Raw genomic sequence first — 20,138 nt, 5'->3', positions numbered from 1 at the left:
AACAGCTTGGAGAATTCAAGAGTCTCTCTTTTTCTAATCAAGCAGGCATTTCAGTATCACGGTTGTATTCAAAGATTAATTTCTGAAGCCACCTCTCTCGTGCTTACGCATACCACACAAGCAATTAAAGAAAAAAATAATAATAATTTGAAACCTCAAGCAGATTTAAAAACCTTTCTGCCCAAGAGAAGAATCTGTCCTGATCTCTTGCACATGTTCCAACTGGTCTAATTCCTGCCCACGCTCCCTGTGCCGTACCAGCTCCCTCGGCACCGCATCTGGCCTCCCTTGTGGGTATGAAACCTTGTGGGCTCCAGCTTTCCTGCTCCAGCACCATCCAAAACACGACCAAGCATCGCTGCAGGGCTGCCTGCTCAAAGCAGAGGGCTGACCACTCTTTCACTGTATTCCACAAGACAGGGGTACATTAGTTTAGTGTGTGCTTGCACTCATCTACAAAAGGTCACGGAGAAGAGATGGAAACTCTCGCTTGAGCCCCTCAGCCACTTCCACCCATACTCAGACCAGGAAAGGCTGCAGAAGAATTCACTCCTGGAAGGTGCATAAAAAGAGCCTGCAGACGCAGGGAAGAGCTGTGCCCACGCCCTGCTGAGACACGAGAGAACTCAAAGCAGCTTTTGCAAGAGGAGGGAGATCCAGGATGGCACGAGCACGGACAGAGCTTAAAAGAAGAGGGAGAAACTCGGAGCAATCCAAGAGGCAGAGCTGTGGGGAGAGAGGCAGCTTCATTAGCCCTGGCACACTTTAAGCTCACGCTGAACACGGTATCGGCTGTTTTGACAGACAAAAGCCTCCGCGAGGCAGCCCGAGCGCACGGGGTGGGGGAAGGCAGGGCCCACCCGCAGGGCGGCTTTGAAGATGGAAGGCTTGGACAAAGTCACTTCTACAAACACGGTTAAAGAGCACCGGAGACTTCGGCAACTGGAACTTCCTGATAAGTGGATAACGATGGGGGTGGATTCCTGGCAGAGAGCTCTCCGGCTAGAGGTTTGCAAGAAGGGATTGCGTAGAAAGAACAGCGCTGCTACGGGAAAGAGGCACGTCTCACCCCGCGCCATCTCCGGGGACTGTTTTATTGGTCTCCTGGAAAACAAAACAAAAAACGGGGCAGGGAGGAAGAGAAAAGGAACGCAGAACACACAGCTAGAGCTCTGCGCAGTGATTTACGGGGAACGCCGGCGTTACAAACCCCGTTTGTCGCCTTCGTGCACCAGCTCTTGCCGGCACCTGGGAGAAGCGACTGACCGGCTCCATCACGGCACGGATAACGCCAGGAAACTCCCTCCACGTGGCTTTGAACAAAAGCCACAGAACTGTTCACGCCAGGCATCAGAGCATCCTAGAAGCGCTCCGTCATTCTCCTTGGGGTAACTCCTCTCCATTCAGAGAGGCAGCCAAACGCTCAGCAGAAAATTAATTCGGTCACCCTTGGGAACAATTCTGCTGCCATTCCGAGCAGCGATCTCGGCTCCCCCCGATGGGGGTTATAAGCAAATCCCTAAAAAGGGAAAACTCAAACCAGGACGGTCCAGTTTTACCCTGTTTGGTGTTTGTTCAGAGCAGTTCCACCCTGTCTTTTTTTTCAAGGGCCCCTTCTTTCACCAGAAAGCTTACTTCTCCTGTACGCAAGAAAATGACCCACATCTTCCGTGGAGGTGGATGGCGTTGTAACAGGAAGGAAACGCTGCGAAATCCCGGAGGCTACAAATAGATACCAACGCTCTCTGGCAACAAAGAGAAGAGCAGCAGTAACGGAGCACAGGATTTCCCAGCAGAGTGCGGTGGCAGGGCAGTGACAGGTTCCAGCGCGTGCAGCACGGGCTGTGTCGCTACCAAAATGGGGCTGAGCGAGCGGCGGGGCCCGGAGGCACCCCTGGCGCCCTGCCGCAGGCTCCCCGGCCGGGCACGCTCCAGCAGGTGGCACTCGGAGCTCCTTCAAAGCCCAAAGCACATTTCTGAAGAGCAGAAAGGGTTCGTTTCATAAATGCCTTCGTCGGAACATCCGGCACCCCTAAGATGGGGAATTTAGGAGTTGATAAAGGGATAAGGTGTTGTCTCCACCAAAGCCTGAGGCTGAAGGAAGGAGGAGACAGAAGCTGGCCTGACAGCAGAGCTCTCGCAGCAAGGCAAGCCCTTCTGCTTCACAACATCCTTGTTGACCTGCTCTGCTGCTACCTGACTCATCTGGCCAAGAGCACCAAAATACCTGCTTGATGCCAGAGAGGTCAGGTCCCTTGTGGGACAGAGGGGAGACAGAGAGCAGAGAGACTCAGGCACCGGGATGCCCCTTGCACCCCACGATCTCTTCCCTGCTCCTGGCCCTCTCCAAGGGAAGACATTCTGGCACCAGATCCTGCAAGTCTTTAAAAAAATAAAAATAAAAACACAAATAAAATCTCTCTCCACCCTTTCCAGGCACAAGCCACAGCTGGCCAGGATCAGCTGACAAGGAACAGTTTGGGGTAAAGATACAAGCTCAGGCAAAAGATCTGCCCAAAACACCCGGAGCCTTTCTGATAGCTCCCCGGTGCCACTGCAGCCAGCCACGAAGCCGCAGCTGCAAGAAGAGCACTCGCAGGGGGCAGGACTTTGCACCCAGCAAAATGAGATACCAGAGAGGAAAACACCTTTAACTGCTGGGAGATAAGGAACTACTTAATTGTGCAGCTTCTGAAGGACAAATTGGTTCCCGTACAGAAAGTGCAAAGGATACTGCGAGCCTTTCCTGCAGCCCTGCGGATTCTGCTTGCAGGCAAGGAGGGGAGGCAGTAAGTCTTTTAATTCTCACCAAACTCGGATCAACTTGTGTGCTGATGGCGGTAAAACCAGAAGACCACGGCCCAGGTTTTTCTAAATGAAGAATATTACTCCTAGGAAGCAGCCCTGAAGCACCATCCTCCCCGTCGGCACGACGCAGTTGTGCTGCTTTCAGTGCAAAAAGGCAAGGCTCTTTCTAACTGAATTGGAAAATACAGCACTGCTTGCACAACGCGGGCTGAGATCGGTCGCTGCCCCTGGAGTTATCGTGGGCTGGGGAAGCTGTTCTCTATCGCAGGAACGCAGGAATTCCATACTCCTCCCACAACACACGGGCTGCGGGTAGTTTTCTCCTCGCAAGACGTGAAAGCCTCAGGTCTCGCTAGAGCCTTTGCCTGGTGTGTCCCAGATCTGGGTACGTACACACCGAAAGAACCCACGCCTCTCCTGCCCCCCAGGAAGGACAAATTGAAAGTAAAGCCTCACATGCTTTCAGACGGTGGCTTCAAACTATGCCGGTGTTAAAATAAAAACCACATCCAAAACACACCCCGAGTTGTGTGTTACTAACACCCTTGTGAGAACGTGCAGGATGAGAGCCTGCCATAGCAAAGCACCATTTTTCATTTAACTTGAAAAAAAATATTGTGGCAGCCAGCAACCACCCTTCCACTGCTCGGCCATGCCACAAGACACGCTCCTGCTTCGGGTCCCTGGGCCAGGATGGCATAAAACGAAGATTTCCAGCCTTCCCCTTCCCAAATATCACAGTAGAGGAATTACAGACACCTTGAATAGTAGGACTATCTCTTCCTGTTTCCTAAATATACAAAAACTGCTATTTTAAGGAGCTTCTTTCTTTCTTTCCCCCCTGCCCTTGCCGAGACCCAAGGCTCCCCTCTCCCAGCGCGGCCCACACAAGCTAGCCCAGAAGAAGCAGGACCCCCAGACGCCACAGGCACACGAGCCCAGTGTCCGGTTTAGCACGCGGTGCTGCCCGGTGGCCTGATGACAGTGCACAGACATCGCCTCCCCCTTTCTGTAACCAGAGCCTGCGTATTCCTCCTCCGTAAGCAGGCCAGCCCGAGCCGGAGCAGTTCAGTTAAATGCACCTCTCCTCGCAGCGAGGGAATCGATACCACCACATCTCGGAGCGCTTACGGGAGCACAAAACGATTCTGCTCACAGTCGAGCCAGGATTCCTTGACCCACGGCAGAAGCTTTGCTGAAGTCTAGGTTTCAAGTACAAACGGGGGACGAATGTCCTCGTCTGCTGTACCTGAAGGTGAGGGGGACATTTCCCGGGTGTGCACTCCGTGACTGGCGAGGGAAGGGCCCAGATTTCATGCTGCACTTGGGTAAACCCTTTTTGCCTTAGAGCGCCGTTGCAATGAGATCAGTTGGAGTTTCTCCTGAGCCCAGCCAGCTGGGAGAGTGCCTCTGCTTTCCTCACCGCGGAGGCAGTGCCAGGCAAACAAGCGAGCAGCTTTTACTAAGGGCAAAGGGGAAGCAGAAGGGCTCCGGGCCAGGCTGGAGTCCTTACAGGAGAGCTGGGGCTCAAAGCCGTCCGCATGCAGAGCTTGTGAACGCTGCCTGCCCCCCGCACACTTACAGCGCCAGCGGGAGCTGCTTGTGCTCCCTGAGCCATCTCGCTGCTGCAAGCTCCGCAGGACAGTCCGCAGCCTCTCCCCGCTCCGCGGCGGCGCCTGACAGGCAGCACCGTGCGGCTGGGGGGAAAAAGTTATTGCAGCTTCACCTGGAGCTATGGAAGGAATTTACTGCTCGTATCAAAACCACGCTTCAGCTTCCAAATAAAGCTGACACTTGTAAAGCTGCAGGAGCTTCGGAGACTGCCTGCGCGTGCGGGAGGAATCCCAGATCTGCCTCTGAGCCAGCGATGAAGCCGGTTACCCTGCAGCAAACCCGGAGCGAGCCCCGCAGCTCCGTGTTTAGTAACACGGGGCCAGGGCGGCATGCTCCAGAGACCCAGGCCCACCCTGTGCCCTTTCAAAAACCAAATGCACGTCCTTGGGTTTGAGCCCTTCAGGGTCCTCTTCAGCACCAGCACTGCTGTTTGCCTGGGCACAGAGGCAGCTGCCACCACCACAGCACTTCCCCACCCCATCTCCTGTGGCCAATTCCACTCTACCTTCCCGTCAGTCAGAGGGAAGAGCGCACAGCTCCCCTTAACCCTCTGGAGAAGTGCAGGCAAAGCTCTGGCTTTGCTGACGCTTCCTCCCGGGTCCACAAAGAACTTGACTTCGCTCCAGTGCCCTCTCTGCCCCCTCCAAAGCGCACCCATCTGCCCCCGCAGCTCCATCCCGAGATACGTGGCTGAGGAGGGGATGGCGGGAGGATCCCTCGCTTTGCTGCAGGCTCAGGAGAACTCACCCCTTTGAACTCTCACGGGGAGATGGATGACACATGCTTCCTCCAGGTATGGCATACAATAAAAGAGGAGGTTTGTTTTTTTTCCCCCTCCAGTTAAAGAGGCTTCCCGGATACAGAATCTGAGGCGGTTTCTATTAATCTCTGAGGTGGATGGAAATGGAAGAGGAGAAAGCAGAGCAGTTGTGATCGGTCAGAGCTCTGCCGGGCGCGACGTGCAGGAGGGCTGCTAGAGCGCTGCTCGCGAGCTCTGCAGCCTTCGCTGCATTCCTCATGTGCAAGTCCTGTAAACTGACCCCTCTTCAATTATTCATTAGAGTCTGCAGCTCATCAGAGACTCTGCTCCTCAAACAGGCGTTTATTTGTTATTTTTTTAAAGAGCTCAGAAGCTTGCTGTTAACCATCGCCCGGCCTTGCCAAGGACGAGGAGCAAACGTTCTGGCAGGAACGAGGCAGGCAGCTGTCAGGCGTTACATTAAAAAACAAACCCATTTGATTACCTCAACTGACAACACGGAGCAGCCGGCTTAAACTGAGCGCTTTACCACTGACGGGCTGAGAAGCTGCACGTTGAAAGAGAGCGGCAGTATCTGCAGCTAGTCCTTGCGGTGGAGAGGGGAAGGCAGATTTCCAGGCAGTGCTAAGATGTTCTGCTCCCACCAGGTTAGGCCAGGCCTTGGGGTCCGGCCCAGCAAGAGCATTCGTCGCTAAGCGGCTGGAAGCAACCAAGAGGGGCACTGGGCAGAGAAGGGATCTGCTGAGATATCCATCTCTTCCCACATTCGATAGCTCTCTAATTCTTGGAGAAAACAGCAACAGCTGTGCAAACACACCGGGTCTCTGTTTCAAAGAAGAGCATTTCACTTGTTTGTTTTAAAACCTTTCATTTTAAGAGGCTGCAATTGGAGTCGTGTCCTGTGCTGAGGATCGCACCGCTGGGCTTCCAACAAGATCCGCGCTCAGCCTGGAGTAAGAGTTCGCCGGCAATGCTGACAGCATACGGCAACAAGAGCCCTCCGCCACCTGGACACTAGATGGGCACGCAGCACTTGCCCCCTCTGGCCCCCGACTTGGGGACGCAGCTCCAAAAGCTGTCAGAGGATGTTCTGCCACGCAGTTGGCGAAGCCAAGCAGCAAGAGGCACAGTGCAAGAGAGATGTGCTGCTGGGAAGCAGAGCTGTGACCAAGCACTAACGCACTATGCCGTGATGGAGCAGCAACAGACCTCCCCTCTGACATCCGACTGGAGGAGCACGAAAAATTCCGCTTGTGAGCAGAGGTCAGAGCAGGATTCCTCACCAGCAGCCTGCAAGAAACTGTTGTACAACCAGTTTGTTAGCGGCAGCGAACAGCTGGGCTCAACCAACTCAGCAGGTGCACAGTAACTCCAGCAGAAGTAGGAACCAGCCTCATTTCTAACAGTAGTCTGCTGCTATCAAAGCACACAAGGACAGGAACAGAGCAGCCTCGTGTCCTTCAGCTGTCGGGTAGATGGCTACAATTCCTTCAAGCATCCCGAAGAATTACTGTGCGGAGCTGTGATTGCGACTCTGCTTTGCCATCACTAGAGCTTTACAACTGGGTGTTTCACCCCCAACAACACAAACTAGTGTTAACATTGACGGTGCAGGTATTCCTCTGGCCCAGCAGGTCCACGTCCTCGGTTTCTGCCTTTAGCTTCCCCTGCTGCAGATGATGCAGAGGAGGATCTTCCTGCAGGCTTTACCTGGTCAGGACATGGGGATGGATCAGCAGGAGTTACCCAGATCTGGGTAAGAGCTGTGTGTTCCCCCTCGCCGCCTTCCTGCTAGGGTTTGCTGCCTAAGAGCAAGGCCCAGCCTGGCCAGGTGGGGCACCTCGTGCCGGGCGTGCGGAGCAGAGCAGGTCCTCGCTCCTGTCTCAAAGGTCTCTTTTATGGCGCACAGCAGAGCTGGCAGAGGTTACTCATTCACCTCCCCAGGTTTCACTGCACCCTGTGATTAACGCCCAAGAACAAGCTGATCAGCACTCCCAGCCTGCAGCAGGGTTACCTCCAGAGAGAGTGGGCACGCTCGACACTGCAAATCCCCTCCTCTGCTCTTCATTATCAAATGATTTCGCTAATTGGGTGTTGTACTTTCACGTACAATTCCTCACACTTGGCACCTTCATGGCGTACATGCTCACCCCTCAGCCAAACTGGCTGCAGGGCATGCTGTAAAGCCCCAATTATGAGAGGTTCCATTTTTCCACTCAATTCAAGCCCTCGGCTGCCATTCCCCAGCTGAACAAGGACCAATCTTCAGCCTCCTTGACAATTAAAATCTAGAGAACATAGGAGAGAATGAGATTCCATACCAAAAGACCAACGCACAGGGCTGGCAATTAGCCCCTGGCACAGAGCAGCTTTTGAGAGCACGGCAAGAGCCCTCGTGTTCTGCTGCTGACCAGCACAGATGCGTGGCTCTGCTGGGGAAGCCAGCGGATTGACCCGAGCCTGTCGCAGGAGGTATTTCTCTCTGGGGGAACCTGGTGTCAGCCCAACTTGTGTCAAAGAAAACAGAAGAGGAAGAAAGCGGGCCCTGAGCCCTTCTCTGAAATGTGGAAGATGTTGGAGGTATCAGTCGTGCTCTGTGAGCAATACAAAACCTCTGTCACCAACACGGATGGGAAATAACAGCTCTTCTCTTCAGCAGCCCACAGAAGTTGCACCGGAACACTGTGCTGACTGCACTGCTGCTATCATAAAGCCGATGTCAAATTTAAACAGGGTGAAACAACATTACCAAAGGAGAGGTGTTAAAAAAAGACATCCTTGCACCTAGCTTTTCCACAGACCTCCTGCTCAATGCAGCTGGATTAGTTGGATTGGTTTTAAAGATGTGGCCAGGACTGCCTAGCAGACTGCAAACTGTTCTAAAACATACACACTGGGAACATCCAGATAAGCAAGGATCCAGACATTAGCAATTTAGGATTGTGCTCACTGTCAGGAGAAGGTTTGGCTTGGGATTCCTATGGCCACAGAGCTGGAACGCTGTTGGGATGCCCTGACTCTGCAGAACCACGCAAGGGGAGGCAGTCGCCCTGGAAAACGCTCTGCCCAACCTGTAGGATCTTGCAGGCATTTCCAAGATACTCAGATAAACACACCAGGGAACGATGCTTGCAGGGACTTGTGTACCACAATTGTTCTTGAAAGGTGGGAAGCCACGCAGGAATAAAAGCCAGAAGTTGTTGTGAAACGCACCAGCTGTCCCGGGAAGGAAGCGGAGCTGCAGCTACAAAGGCAACTAGAAAATATCGGGCTATTCACAGACCACAGGCAGCCTAGCCCAAAATACCCCCTTGCTGCATCTGCAGTGACCATTCCGTTGTGTTTCATGCCCAAAGGCCCTGATGTGCAACAGGAGCAGCGAGGTGGGAGATAGATGAGGCAGGCATAAGGTCTTGTGCCGCCAGCTGCCAAGTTCCCAACTCTTTTGAGGAACTCTTGGACTTCCTCCTTTTCAGAGTTTCTTTGGTTGTTGCCCAAGCAAATAAAGATTTTACTTCTGGCAGCATCCTGCTTATGGGGACAGGAGGAGGCATGGCACTCGTGTGGGCGTTGAGTAATGGCCGCTGTTGCTGCTTTGGCCTATTTTTAGAAGAGATCACAGAATTAGCCGCAAGAGGATAGCAAGTACAGACGTGGGATAAAGGTGCCTCTTGTCCTTACACACAGCTAGAACAGAGGGGCATGGAAGCGATCCCGAGCAACTTTCAGCTTACAAATACACAACCTCGGATGTTTACCGCTGCTTAGTTCTCCTTCTTTAGTCCTTGCTGTAGGTGAAAAGCAAGAGTCAGCACCAGACTGCTGACGTCTGCTCCCAAGCGAACAGAAAAATACATAGATACCGAGCTAGCTGCCTGCCTGCGTCCCCCCTCTGGAGCATCAGAGCTGGCTCAGAGTGCCAGTTAGCCCTGAAGTTTAAGGTATGTGTTTATAGTAGGGATTTCATTTGTCTTCGTGCTGGTAGAATATATATACCTTGTACAAACTTGGAAAATGCGACAGAGGTTATTTCAGGAGCGCGTAGCAGGGCTTCACACATTTAAAAGTTACCGAAAATGGGATTGTCAGACGCTGCTCACAGGGATTTGGGCCATGGGGCCTTGGAAAAGTGCACAGCAGGACCCTGTACACAGCACAAGGCTCTTGTGTTCCCTTCCCAGCCTGCTGCGGGATGCTGGACAACTTGCCTGCTTCTCTGCTCCAGGCTCCCCAGCTGCAACGGGACCTTGACTCTCATGTCTCACAGAGGGACAGACGTAGAAACAGAAAAAGCAAAGAAAACCCCGCATGCTTTTTAGCCTTTATTGCACCAGCTTTTTGAGGGGCTGTATCTACAGCTGGGTTCGGCCAGGCTTTGTCCCAGTGATGTTCTTCAAAGAAAAAAAAAAAGTCTTCAACTGTTTTTAAAGCATCGTCCTTCAGCTACTTTCACGGGAGGGCAGTTTAGCCAAGTGTTTGAAGATGAAACAGGCAAAGTCTCAAGTCTTACAAGCCCAGCTGGAATCTAACCAAACGAGACACAGATTTTCTTCCGTGCCAGAGATGCAGGCACAGCGAAGAACCATAAAACCATTATGCTCAGGGGAGAGAAGTGCAGCGTCACTGACCTGAGTTCATCTGACCCGTACCACATTTCCTGCAGGCCACTGGAAATGTGCCCAACAGCTAGCCCAGGAAAGCAGAACAGGTAGTGGAGATGCAATGGCAGTACTGGAAGTTCAGCGTAAGCTTCTGGAAAAGAACTAGCTCAAAAGTAGCCGATTGTTTTATGCTTAAATTTCTTTTACTAAAAACGTTATGGTAACCGAGAAACAACACAATAAGCCTCCATGGCCTTTAGCACGAACAATGATTCAGAGACAAACTGCCACAGGGCACTCACCAAGTGTAAAGAACGGGACAAACTCTAGACAGGCCATTCAGCAAGGTCCCCAAGCCAAATCAAACACGGAGAGTCATTCTTCATAATTACAGCATGTGCATATCAGAAAAGGAAATACGGAAAGACTTGTGCTTTGAGGGCACTGAAATGCCTTCTCTGCTGCCCTTCTGCTCTACAGTGTCTTGCAAGACAGAGAAGTAAAGGCACAGTGTGCACTAGTAGGAAACACCCGTGTTAACAACATCAGTTCTCTGTCTTGTACTTGGAGAGGGTTCACATCAGAGTAATCACATCCTTCAACATCACGTTGCTCATGTGGGGAGCAGGAAGACAGCAGATCACTTCCCTCTACCACTCCCTGCTGCTGTTAATGGGGATGCAGAGGGCAACATGACAGATGTGGAGCTTCTCCTAGCTCCACCAGGGCAAGAGAATAAACAGAAACCAGGCACTCTGCAAGGGCAGCTGTGCCAAACCCATCAAATACTCTTGCATTTCTCACCCCACCTGGCAAGATCTCAACAGAGAAGCATGTAAATATGGCACTGAAACACCCCAGGGATTCTCACTTCTAGCCCTCCTCTACAGCTGCTGGTCCACCTCCGGTGCACTAGACTCAGGTGGCCCTTTAGGAAACTTCCCGGATATTTTGGATGACCAAAGGGACAGGAGGAAGGAGGGCTTGGCTTTCCTCTTCCTCTGCTCCAGTCCCTCACGCTCCTGCATGCACTCGTCCAGATTACAAAGCAGCAGCTTACAGGATTTAAAAATAGCCTTCCCCAACCCATTCACCAAGTCAGCTCACACACCACATGCAGCTCAGAGGGATGAGTAAAAGACTTAACCCTGCTGCATTTTTACCTTGGATGGAGGATTCCCACTTTCTTCTGGAGCAGCCTGCCCATTCTGCAAAGGAAGAGAACCTGCTGTTAGCACACACCAGGCACGGACCGCTCCTCTGACACCCCCGGGGCCTCTTTGCTCTGAGAGCATTTCATGCTGGACAAACAGGGGGATGCCACTTTCAGACACGGTACGAGAGGGTTGAACTCTTCCCTTACGTCTTGGGGGCACAGCAAAAGACTCTGCCAACAGAAAAAACACTTGTGTAAACAAAGTCACTTGCCCAGGGAGTCTGCAATTAGGGCTGGTATTGCTTGTGGGATCCGCCTCGTCCCTGCGCTCCTCAGGCACAGATTCCCAGGTTGGTGTGTACAGGAGTCCCGCTCTCGGCAGCGTGTGCTGCAGGGGCTGCTCCGGAGACAGAAACCCAGCGGTGCGGCTGCGCTATCCCACCTCCGGCACTCGCGTGGCAGCGACACCCGCCACTGTCACTCCGGGACTCACGAAGAAGCAAGCGGGGGAAACCAGGTGAAGACAGGACAGCAGCGCTAGCATGCAATTTACAGCCTCACAGCCATTTTGCCTTTACATTGGTTTTTAATATGAGCTTTTATCAGTAATTTATTACCTTATCACGGCTGGTATCACTGTAGGAAATCGGCACCACCTGGCTTCAGGCCACCTTTGGCCTGCAAGTCAAGCTTCTGTTGCTGGGGCTCTGTACAAAGTCACAACAGGTGACCTGAGCTGCCTGCAGTGGCACCAGGCCAGTCACACTCAGCGCTGAACCACAGGCGTATCAGGTTCAGCACAGCACCGTGCCTGGAGGAGCCAGCAGGAGCAGGAGCAGAAGTGGGTGGGATTTACTTAGAGATACGCAGAGCAGGGCAAGTGTGTACAAAAGGGTTTCTGCAGACTAGGGAGAAAAACAAGGGCAAGAAGGTTTTCCTTTGACATCTATTTGCACTCGTCTCAGGCTCCAAAAATCATGGAAGCCCTCACTTTGCCTGAAAGAACAAAGCAAATTTATCCACTTCTCTTTAGATTTTACAGTCTGAAAGAAGAAGCGCAACACATTTGTATTTCAGCCTCAGATTCCTAGTTGAATGTTTGGGTTTCACTGTCTTTAAGAGGAAAACTTGCATTTGCTGATTTTCAGGGAGCTTTGGGGCCACTGGGAAAACCTCCTGGTGTTGTGCTCTCTTCCTACAGCATCCACTTGGTGCTTCCACTCTCCTCCTTTCCGTAGGAGGTCATCAGTGCTGCGTTTAAACTGTTTGGGTACCTGCTCGCAGCTAGCTCGTAACAAAGGATGGAGCACTAAAGAGCTACATTTCTACACAAGCGTGGTTTTCAGATAACTCAAACCACAGCCACCAGTCTCCATGGGTCTTCCTGTTCAGGTCTCTCTGCTCCTGACTCGGCCCAGCCAGCGCCGCCTGCAGCAGCTCCCAGCAGAGCTCAGCTACACCACAGTGCAGAGAGCCGCCACACCAGCTAGGGGAAGGAAGACCTGCCTCAGCCTGATGCTGGCCCTGCAACGTTTACGTTTACACGGAGTTACTCTGAGCTCCCTAAGTCACCTTAGTACCACTCACAATGGGGTTTGAGCTCCTAGGATTTTCAGGCAACAACTGCAATGAAGTAATCGCACACCACCACGCACCAAGCTCTTCCAGAGGAACACAGGCCTGATGTTTACACAGAGCTATTAGTGACATTAGCACACAGAATATCTAAGAAATGAAGTAAGAGTTTATGTTTATGTATATCCCTCCACGAAGAAGGGGAGACACCGTGCTGAAGACAGCCAGACTTGGAAACATGCTCGTGTTTACTGGCTCAGCTGTCACTGATCAACAATCTGTAAGTTGCGGCTAATCAAAACCATAGCTCTGGGAGGGCTGTTTATGTCTAAAACAGCTCGAGTCCCGTAAGAAGTACAATTTCCATGTCAGACAGAGAAATACTGCCTGGCTCATGGTCTGGAGAGCAGATCTACAAGGCACGTGTCAGGAGAGGGGATGAGTTGATGCATGGGACAAGCTCTTTTATTCCCCTGGGAAGATCAGCATCTGGCGAGCGAACGCAGGGTCTGTTCAAGCCCTCAGCTTCGGGGCTGAGCTAGGAGACACCAGGACCTGCCAGAGCTTTTGAGCGCTGCAGTTCATCAGCTCCCTACCCCGAGGGACACTTGTTCCGTGCACTTGCTGCTGATAGCAATCAATCATACCTGGGAACGGAAGGGACGTGGAAACAAACAGAACAGTGTCCGTCCTAGGGAGGCTTCCTGGGCACGTAAATCCGTGGCCTTAGCGAGATGAAGCTCCTAATGCAGCAGTCACGTTCACGAGCTGACGTCGGATGGATTTGTAAGGAGAGAATTGCAGTATTTACAGCCAAGTGTTTTCCTTCTACCCGAGAGAAGAAACAGAGCCTTTATGCCCTCATATGGGGTTCGAGAGCCGTTTGTAAGCTTCCATGATGGAAACACACAACTACAGACCCATCACCTCGCAGGATAACATATGGCTACTCGCCGCAGTACGAGGAGAGCTGAAATAGTTGGAGGGTTTCTGGGTTTGACGTCTGTCTCTTTAAAATGCTTTATTTCTGCACTCCCCCTGCATACCACGCACAGCGTGTCAGCGAGTGCATGTGTGTTTGCCTCCGATCGTGCCAGATCCACTCTTACCGCGCACCGTTCTCCTGGCTGGAAAGGAGCGGCCTCAGTGTGTCCTACTCTGAAAGCAACCCCCAAGAGCTCCCTGCAGGCAGCAACCAGGCAGCACCTGCTGCAGGAGGGAGGCGCGGCGCCTTCCCTTGGGTGCCCACGGCAGCAAGGAGCTGACGCAGACCGAGCAGGGCTTGGTCTCACGTGCCTCGCCAGGGGACAGCGGGATGTCCCCGCGGCTTTCCAGCCAGCACCGCTCCGTGGCCATGGGACACGGTGATTACAGAGCTCACCTGCCGGCCACACGGGGTGTCAGCCCGGCAGCTGGGGCACCTCTAGCTGAACGACAGCTAAAGCTGTCTGGGAGTTAATGCAAAGGCCCTACAGCGCACACGCTACTCTAAGAACTTTTCTTCATGGCACGCAGAAAAGCGTACCGGGAAAGAAGTGTATTCCGTTACATAACCGCCAGCCTGGCTGAACCTGGAGATATTTATCTTAGGGCATCTTGCATTTTAAATCCCTTTAATTCCCCATAATCTGCAGCCCAGGGAGGAGCAATTTACAGAACAAGCCACCGCTGCTCTAATCTGAAACCAGGACAAGTCTCACCCCCGGCAGGACCACGCGCGCCTGTGCCCACTCCTGCTGCCATCAGGGCCTGTGCTCTATAGTTAGCAGCATCAGCACAAGTCACCCCGGATTATCGACAGCTCTGCTTAGCCGGGCAGCCTGCTGCTATTCCTGGACCTCTAGGTTTTGGCTGGTCACTTCCAAGATACCCATATATAAAGCCACGGGGAGCAGGTACCAAGGGTGCTCCTTTTCCCCCCTTTGATGAAGGGTGAAACATTCAAGCAGGCAGCAGCGGGGGAAGAAACCCTTCACCCCAGAGCTTCTGCTCGTTTGACACAAGAACAAGACATTTTATTTCTATTTTTAAGTGGATCTTGCCTATTGCACTTCAGAGAAACGAAAGAATTCTGCAAAAAAAATAAAGATCTCCAACTCTTTTCTGCAGAACCCATTCAGTCCAGACCGAGGAGACTCTGCATGAGGCATATCAGAGACACAAGTCACTTGGCTTCCTCCCGTATCTTTGATCACTGTTTTATGCACTGTTCAGCTAAGATGCTTCAAAAAGATAGTTACTCATGAATAGCTTCTGCTCAATAAAGGATGATACAGGCAAAAATAATTAGCTTGAAGTGGTTGGGTTTGTCGTAATCCCACGTCAGTTGTGTTGCTGTATGTTTGTGTAACAAGAGAAGAGTTTAAAGAAACGCATAGCCCAGATGACAGTTTCCATCGCTATGGTGATGAAGTCATTCAACTCCACTCTGTCGCTTATACTCTGCCCCAGCCAGATTTTTCTACTACACAAGCAATATTCCGAATAACGTAAGCTTCTGAGGGAAGAGGGAATGAAAAAGTATTATGAAGCGAGCTCAGTGCCCAGGACAGAGGGACTTGTCTCCTGCAGCGGATCTGTTCCTGCTCCCACTGCCACCCACTCCCCGGCAGGCTGCGACAACAGGCGCCAGCTGTGACCGGTCCCCAGCAGCAACCGCCCGGGGAGCGCAGTGGAAAAACCCCAAATCTGAAACAATGGGCCTGATGCCTCCTCCAGCGCGGTGACAGCACCTTTCTGTGACTCAGAAAGCAAAGGTTCAAGGAAGCCGGTTTCAGACCTCGATGGCAAGGATCCCAGGCAATTTACGTAACTGACATTCCAGAAAAGTCTCTTTCATTTCTCCGTGGTACCACCTTGCCCGGGAGAGGTTAAAACTTTCTGCTTGGGCCTCTGCTCTCGGTGACTTTAACCTCACAAGGTACAAACAAACCTGCACCGAGCCTAAGTCCCTGGCTGCGGTTTGCAGACAGGCTGCAGGATCTGAAGGAATGCAGCAACATCTGGCCCAGGTGGTGACAGCCAGGCTCAGAGGTGAAACCACCCGTATGATCTTCCTCGCTGGAAGCAAGTACACGTACCTGCTCACCTCGAGCCCCAGGGAACTAAATTGCTAACGTCCCATTTGGGGTGGTACTGAGATGTAAAGAGACTGACCTTCAGAAATACCGCCTGCAAGCTGCTCCTGCCCCTGGAGCTGACCTAGAGCTCTGGTCAAGGTGAGCTGGGGGAAGGCAGGCCCCGAAATTTCCATTTTCAGTTAACACACCTGTTAACTAACGCAGTGGGGAAATCGTTCTTGGTGCTGCCACGATCTTCACAACTGACTCTGGCTGACAAACGCACCGGGCCCCCCCGCAGCCAGTTCCGGTCAAGAGATCTCGTGATGTTGACACAGCCGGCTGCCTGGCACCTGAGACCTGGGATTAGGCAGTAAATGAATCTCACCGATGGCATTTATTGCCCTGGGCACTAGCGTTCGTTTCCTCCCATGACAAGTCTAGTTTCCAGGCTATCTTCCTGCTTCGGAAGAGAGAAACCACAATTACAAAGCGCTGTAATCCAGCTCGAACCTACCCCAGCACACCCGGCTGGCTCCGCGCACGTGACGCGGTCTCAGGAATCACGATCAAGTCGCTGCAGGACTGCCATCCTCTCCCACCTTCGCGCACAAACACATCCTCGTGACTCAAGTGATGCTTCAGAACGGATGCCCTCAGCCCACTGCACCCGCACCTTCGTGCCAGATGCACACACGCAGCACGGGGATCCCCCGCACAGCTCCCGCCCGCCCCGGGAAGTCTCCAGGAGAAGACTCGCCGCATCTGGCTGATGAAGATTGGGCAACCTCCCCTCCGGTCGCCAGCACACCTTTCTGCTGTCGCTGCAGTGCTTAGTGAAACGCTGCCTGTGCTCTAAGTAAAGGTCCCTCAAGTGAAAATTTTAAATAGGAATAAGCACATCTGAGCAGTTAACCATCACAACATCCCTAAGAGTGACAGGAGGGGTAAAGGAGCGTGACAGCCTTCAGCCCAGCCAAGTGGGAGAGCACCAGGGTCTGAGCAAAGCGCCTGGGACAAAATCCACACCGCCCCTATCACTCCTCCAGGAAAGCGGCTAGTTCCAATTTGGATTAGGAGATGTTTAACTAAAGAGTGCCAGAGCACACTGCCTCAGCTGGCTGCTCTGCAGCGGGTGAAAACTGCTACGAGCTGTCCCTTTATTCCGAAATGGCTGTGAGGCAAGCCTGCAGATGCGGACAGATGCTGTGCACTGTCCTGCACATCTGGGCTGGAAGCCTTCATTAAAGGCAAAGAGCAAAGCAAGAGGGAAGCGTGCACATCCAGCAAAGTAAAACAGAGCCACGGCTGGGTACCCCGAACCTGCCTCACGGGCCTGCCAGGGCAGCTGGGTCTAAGCAGACAGACAGCAAGAAGGCTTAAGGAGAAAAAAACCAAAATCAGAGGCATTTATTCCCAGGGCCTTCGGCAGGGCCAGCCTGCCCCTGTGTTTGGGTGGGAAGAGAGGTGCACGCTACTCACACGTTACTCATCGTGAAAGCCTGCAAGGGAAGCAGCGGAGCCATGAAGCCCCCGGCGCTCCCAGCCCCGGTGGGCACAACGGCCGTGCCCGCAGCGCCCTGCGGCTCGGAGCAGCCGGAGCAGCTCACGCCGGCCTCCGGCCCCCGCGATCCGCCGAGCCGGGAGCCAGCCGGCCCCCAGCCCTGCCCGGAGCCCTGCGGGGAAACGCGCGGGGAGGGTCCGCGGGGCCGGGCAGCGGCGGGGCAGGAGCGGAGGGAAGGAAGGAAGGAAGGAAGGAGGGAAGGAAAGAAGGAGGGAGGGAAGGAAGGGAAGAGGGAGGCCGGCCGGGCGCTCCTTTGTTCCGCGGAGCCCCCTTGGGGGGCGGCGCTGCCCCCCGGGAAGGGCCGGTGCCCCGCTCACCTCCGTGTCCAGATGCACCAGCTCCATGTTGGGCCAGGGCTCGGCCAGCTGGGCGAGCGGCATGCTGGCGGCGGACTGGGGCTGCCCCGCGGGGCTCGGCTCGGCTCGGCACGGCACGGCTCGGCTCGGCTCGGCGCCCCGCGCTGGGCACCGGCTCCCCGGGCCGGGCCGGGAGCGGCGGGGCGGGCCGGGGCGGGGCGGCCGGGGGGGGGCCGGGGGTAGGCGGCGCCGCTCCGCCCGCAGAGCTCCGGGGGAGGCTGGGGGCCGCCGGGGAGCTTGCGGGGGGGCTGGGGAGGCAGCGAGAGCAGGGCAGGGCCCGCGGCGAAGTTGCGGGAGGGCTCAGGCAGCTCCGCCGGGGGCCGCCCGTGGGCAGGTGCCCCACGCCAGGCGGGTTGGGGGGAGGACGAAGGGCTCGGCCGGGCGCCGCTCTGCACCTCCGGCGGGCGCCGAGGCTGCTCGGGGCGACGCGTTCCCGCTCAGTCGCAGCCTTGCCTGGGCGTTTTTTTAGCCCGATAAATTCGGGACGTGCCCGTTAGGCAAAGAGATCGTAGAGCTGGTGGGAAGGCACCGCCTGGGGCTTGCAAGGTGAGGGGCGGCCGCTGCCTGAGTGTGGCTAGTGAGGAAATCCTCCAAGGCACCAAGAGGCACCCGAACAGCAAACCTACTGCAAGCTACGCTGCCCCGAGCGTCCAGCTCTTCTGTGCCCGGGAAGGATCCTTCCCCTCTAGAGCTGCAGAAGTCACCAGCTGGTTCGCTGCACACACAGCGCTACACGACAGCACCAGGGGAAGAGGCTGCGAGGGTAAACTCAGTAAGAGACGATTTGTATTTCTGTTTAAAGCAGGAAACGTCTCCGGGAAATCTGGATTCTAAGTTCGAGATGCACAGGGAGTTGCTACTCATTGCTGCTTGTAGGGCCCTCCTCCCCCTTCTGTTCCTGGCAAGACATGGATTAAAAACACCCACATCCACCTTTCTACACCGTTTGGAGATCCTCAAAGGAAAGGTGCCTTAAGCACAAGTGCTCCTGTACAATTGCTGTTCTGCTCTGCCAGGTTTCTCACATAGGAAAAAGTTACCCAAACTCAAGGCATCATGTTTTTGTGTTTCACTACAGAATTGTTATAAAAAATCTTTTTGAAAGGGTGCATCACTAAGGGTTGACCTCATCAAGGTGTGGCTGGAAATACCATTTAATGAGCCCAAGTGAAAGCACATACAGCTCGGTTTTGTATTCTGCAGGCGTCTGTCCCAAGAAGTCAGCATTGCACCATCCTAAGCCCATAACCTGTTCAGAGAGGGCAGCGAGCCCTTGAGAAAGCTCAATTAGGGCAGAGCACAACACTGAAAAATTCCAGTTAATCTTCACAACACTTAAGCTAATCTGTAAGTCATCATCAGGACCTGCTTGTGGTTTAGGCTGTTATCTGTTTCACATGTGGGGGAATCGTGTGTAAAAAATTCCCAGGGTGACAGAAAGTGTTTGAGCCGAGCCTGGGAACCGCCACCTCCTAGTCCTGCGTGCAGAGCACCCCTCTGTGCCTTCAGTGTTGGAGTCCCAGATGAAGGCGTTCAGTAACAAGCCCACCAGGCTGGTACTAAGCGAGGCCCTGTTACAGCCAATTGAACTCATGTCACTTACTTTTGGTGCAAGCTGAAGCAGATCTCGTGGAGAGTTATTAATTCAGCTCCAAAGCTGTCCGTAATTTCCCCGTATTGCCTGGGACACGGCGTGCCGTCTGGTTACATCCATCCTGCAGCTGCTGCAGATTGGAACCTGTTTTAAATGGCATCAGCAACACGATGATGTCAATACTGGCATCCCACTTACCTTCTACATTTAATTGCAAAACGCATCTCCCTTTCTGGATTTCTATCTGCTCTGCGTGCATGTTGAACAGGTCCGTGGTGGGAACACGAAGAGAAGTGCGTGCAGCAGAGGGCTCTCTCGATGTTTTCTGGAAGGAGAACAAAATGAGGCACTGCTCTTTGCGACCTGCCATGCCTTAATGCCAGGCCCCACGAATGCGACCTTTGGGTGACATTCTGGTGCTCTTGGAGCTTCCCACCCGGGTGGCAGACCCACGCGGAGCAGGTAAGCTGTAACGACAGGCACAAAGGACATTTCCCATCAGGTGACCCACAAAACGTCTCCCAGCTTCAAAGGCAGGTTTGTGCCTGCAGGTCAGGTAAGATCAGGTGCTGAGCGGTTATCTGCAGCAGCCGAGGGGGTAATCTTAGTCAAGTTGGTCATTAACTCCTGAGAAGTTTCTGACCCCAAGGTCACGACTGTTACTGTAAACAACAACAGAAATTAAAAACGCTAAACATAAAACGAATTCATTGCAAAGTGCTGAGAAATGGAAGGAACCTTTGCACTTATAGGGTGGTATGGTAACCAGTAGAAAAGCGAGCCTTAATTTTCAAGGTCACAGCGAAAGGTTGATGGACAATATGCAGAAGAACAGTTTGAGGGCAGAGCAAGACCTATTGGAATTCAATAAGGGAAGGGAGAAAGGAACCTACTGCTGCTTCCACCTCCTCGCAGGTCTATTGAGATGCAGAAAGTCCTTCATATTTCACAGCAGAATGACAGGCAGGCTGACCGTGAGCTTGACAAAAGACAGAAATTATGAAGCTTTATGGAGCAACGACTTCTTTAGGCTCAAAGAAAAAGACAGCTC

General features: G+C 53.4%; 1 protein-coding gene across 4 annotated transcripts in view; it reads right to left on the bottom strand.

The window, feature by feature from the left end:
- Window positions 1–17,652, bottom strand: part of RPS6KA1 (ribosomal protein S6 kinase A1) — a 41,192-nt gene extending 23,540 nt beyond the window's left edge. For 2 of the 4 annotated variants that reach the window (XM_080567212.1, XM_080567215.1), the window contains exons 1-2: window positions 17,455–17,652; window positions 10,947–10,991 (exon numbers count right to left, since the gene is read on the bottom strand). In XM_080567212.1, coding sequence (XP_080423338.1) covers window positions 10,947–10,991; window positions 17,455–17,517 — 108 coding nt within the window. In that variant the 5' untranslated portion in view covers window positions 17,518–17,652. The remainder of the gene's footprint in view (window positions 1–10,946; window positions 10,992–17,454) is intronic. The other 2 variants (XM_080567214.1, XM_080567217.1) reach the window with 1 other exon arrangement.
- Window positions 17,653–20,138: the final 2,486 nt, after the last annotated feature.

Source organism: Anser brachyrhynchus (assembly GCF_964034855.1).
Source record: "Anser brachyrhynchus genome assembly, chromosome: 24".
Classification (NCBI taxonomy): domain Eukaryota; kingdom Metazoa; phylum Chordata; class Aves; order Anseriformes; family Anatidae; genus Anser; species Anser brachyrhynchus.
This window is presented reverse-complemented; position numbering and strand designations above follow the sequence as displayed.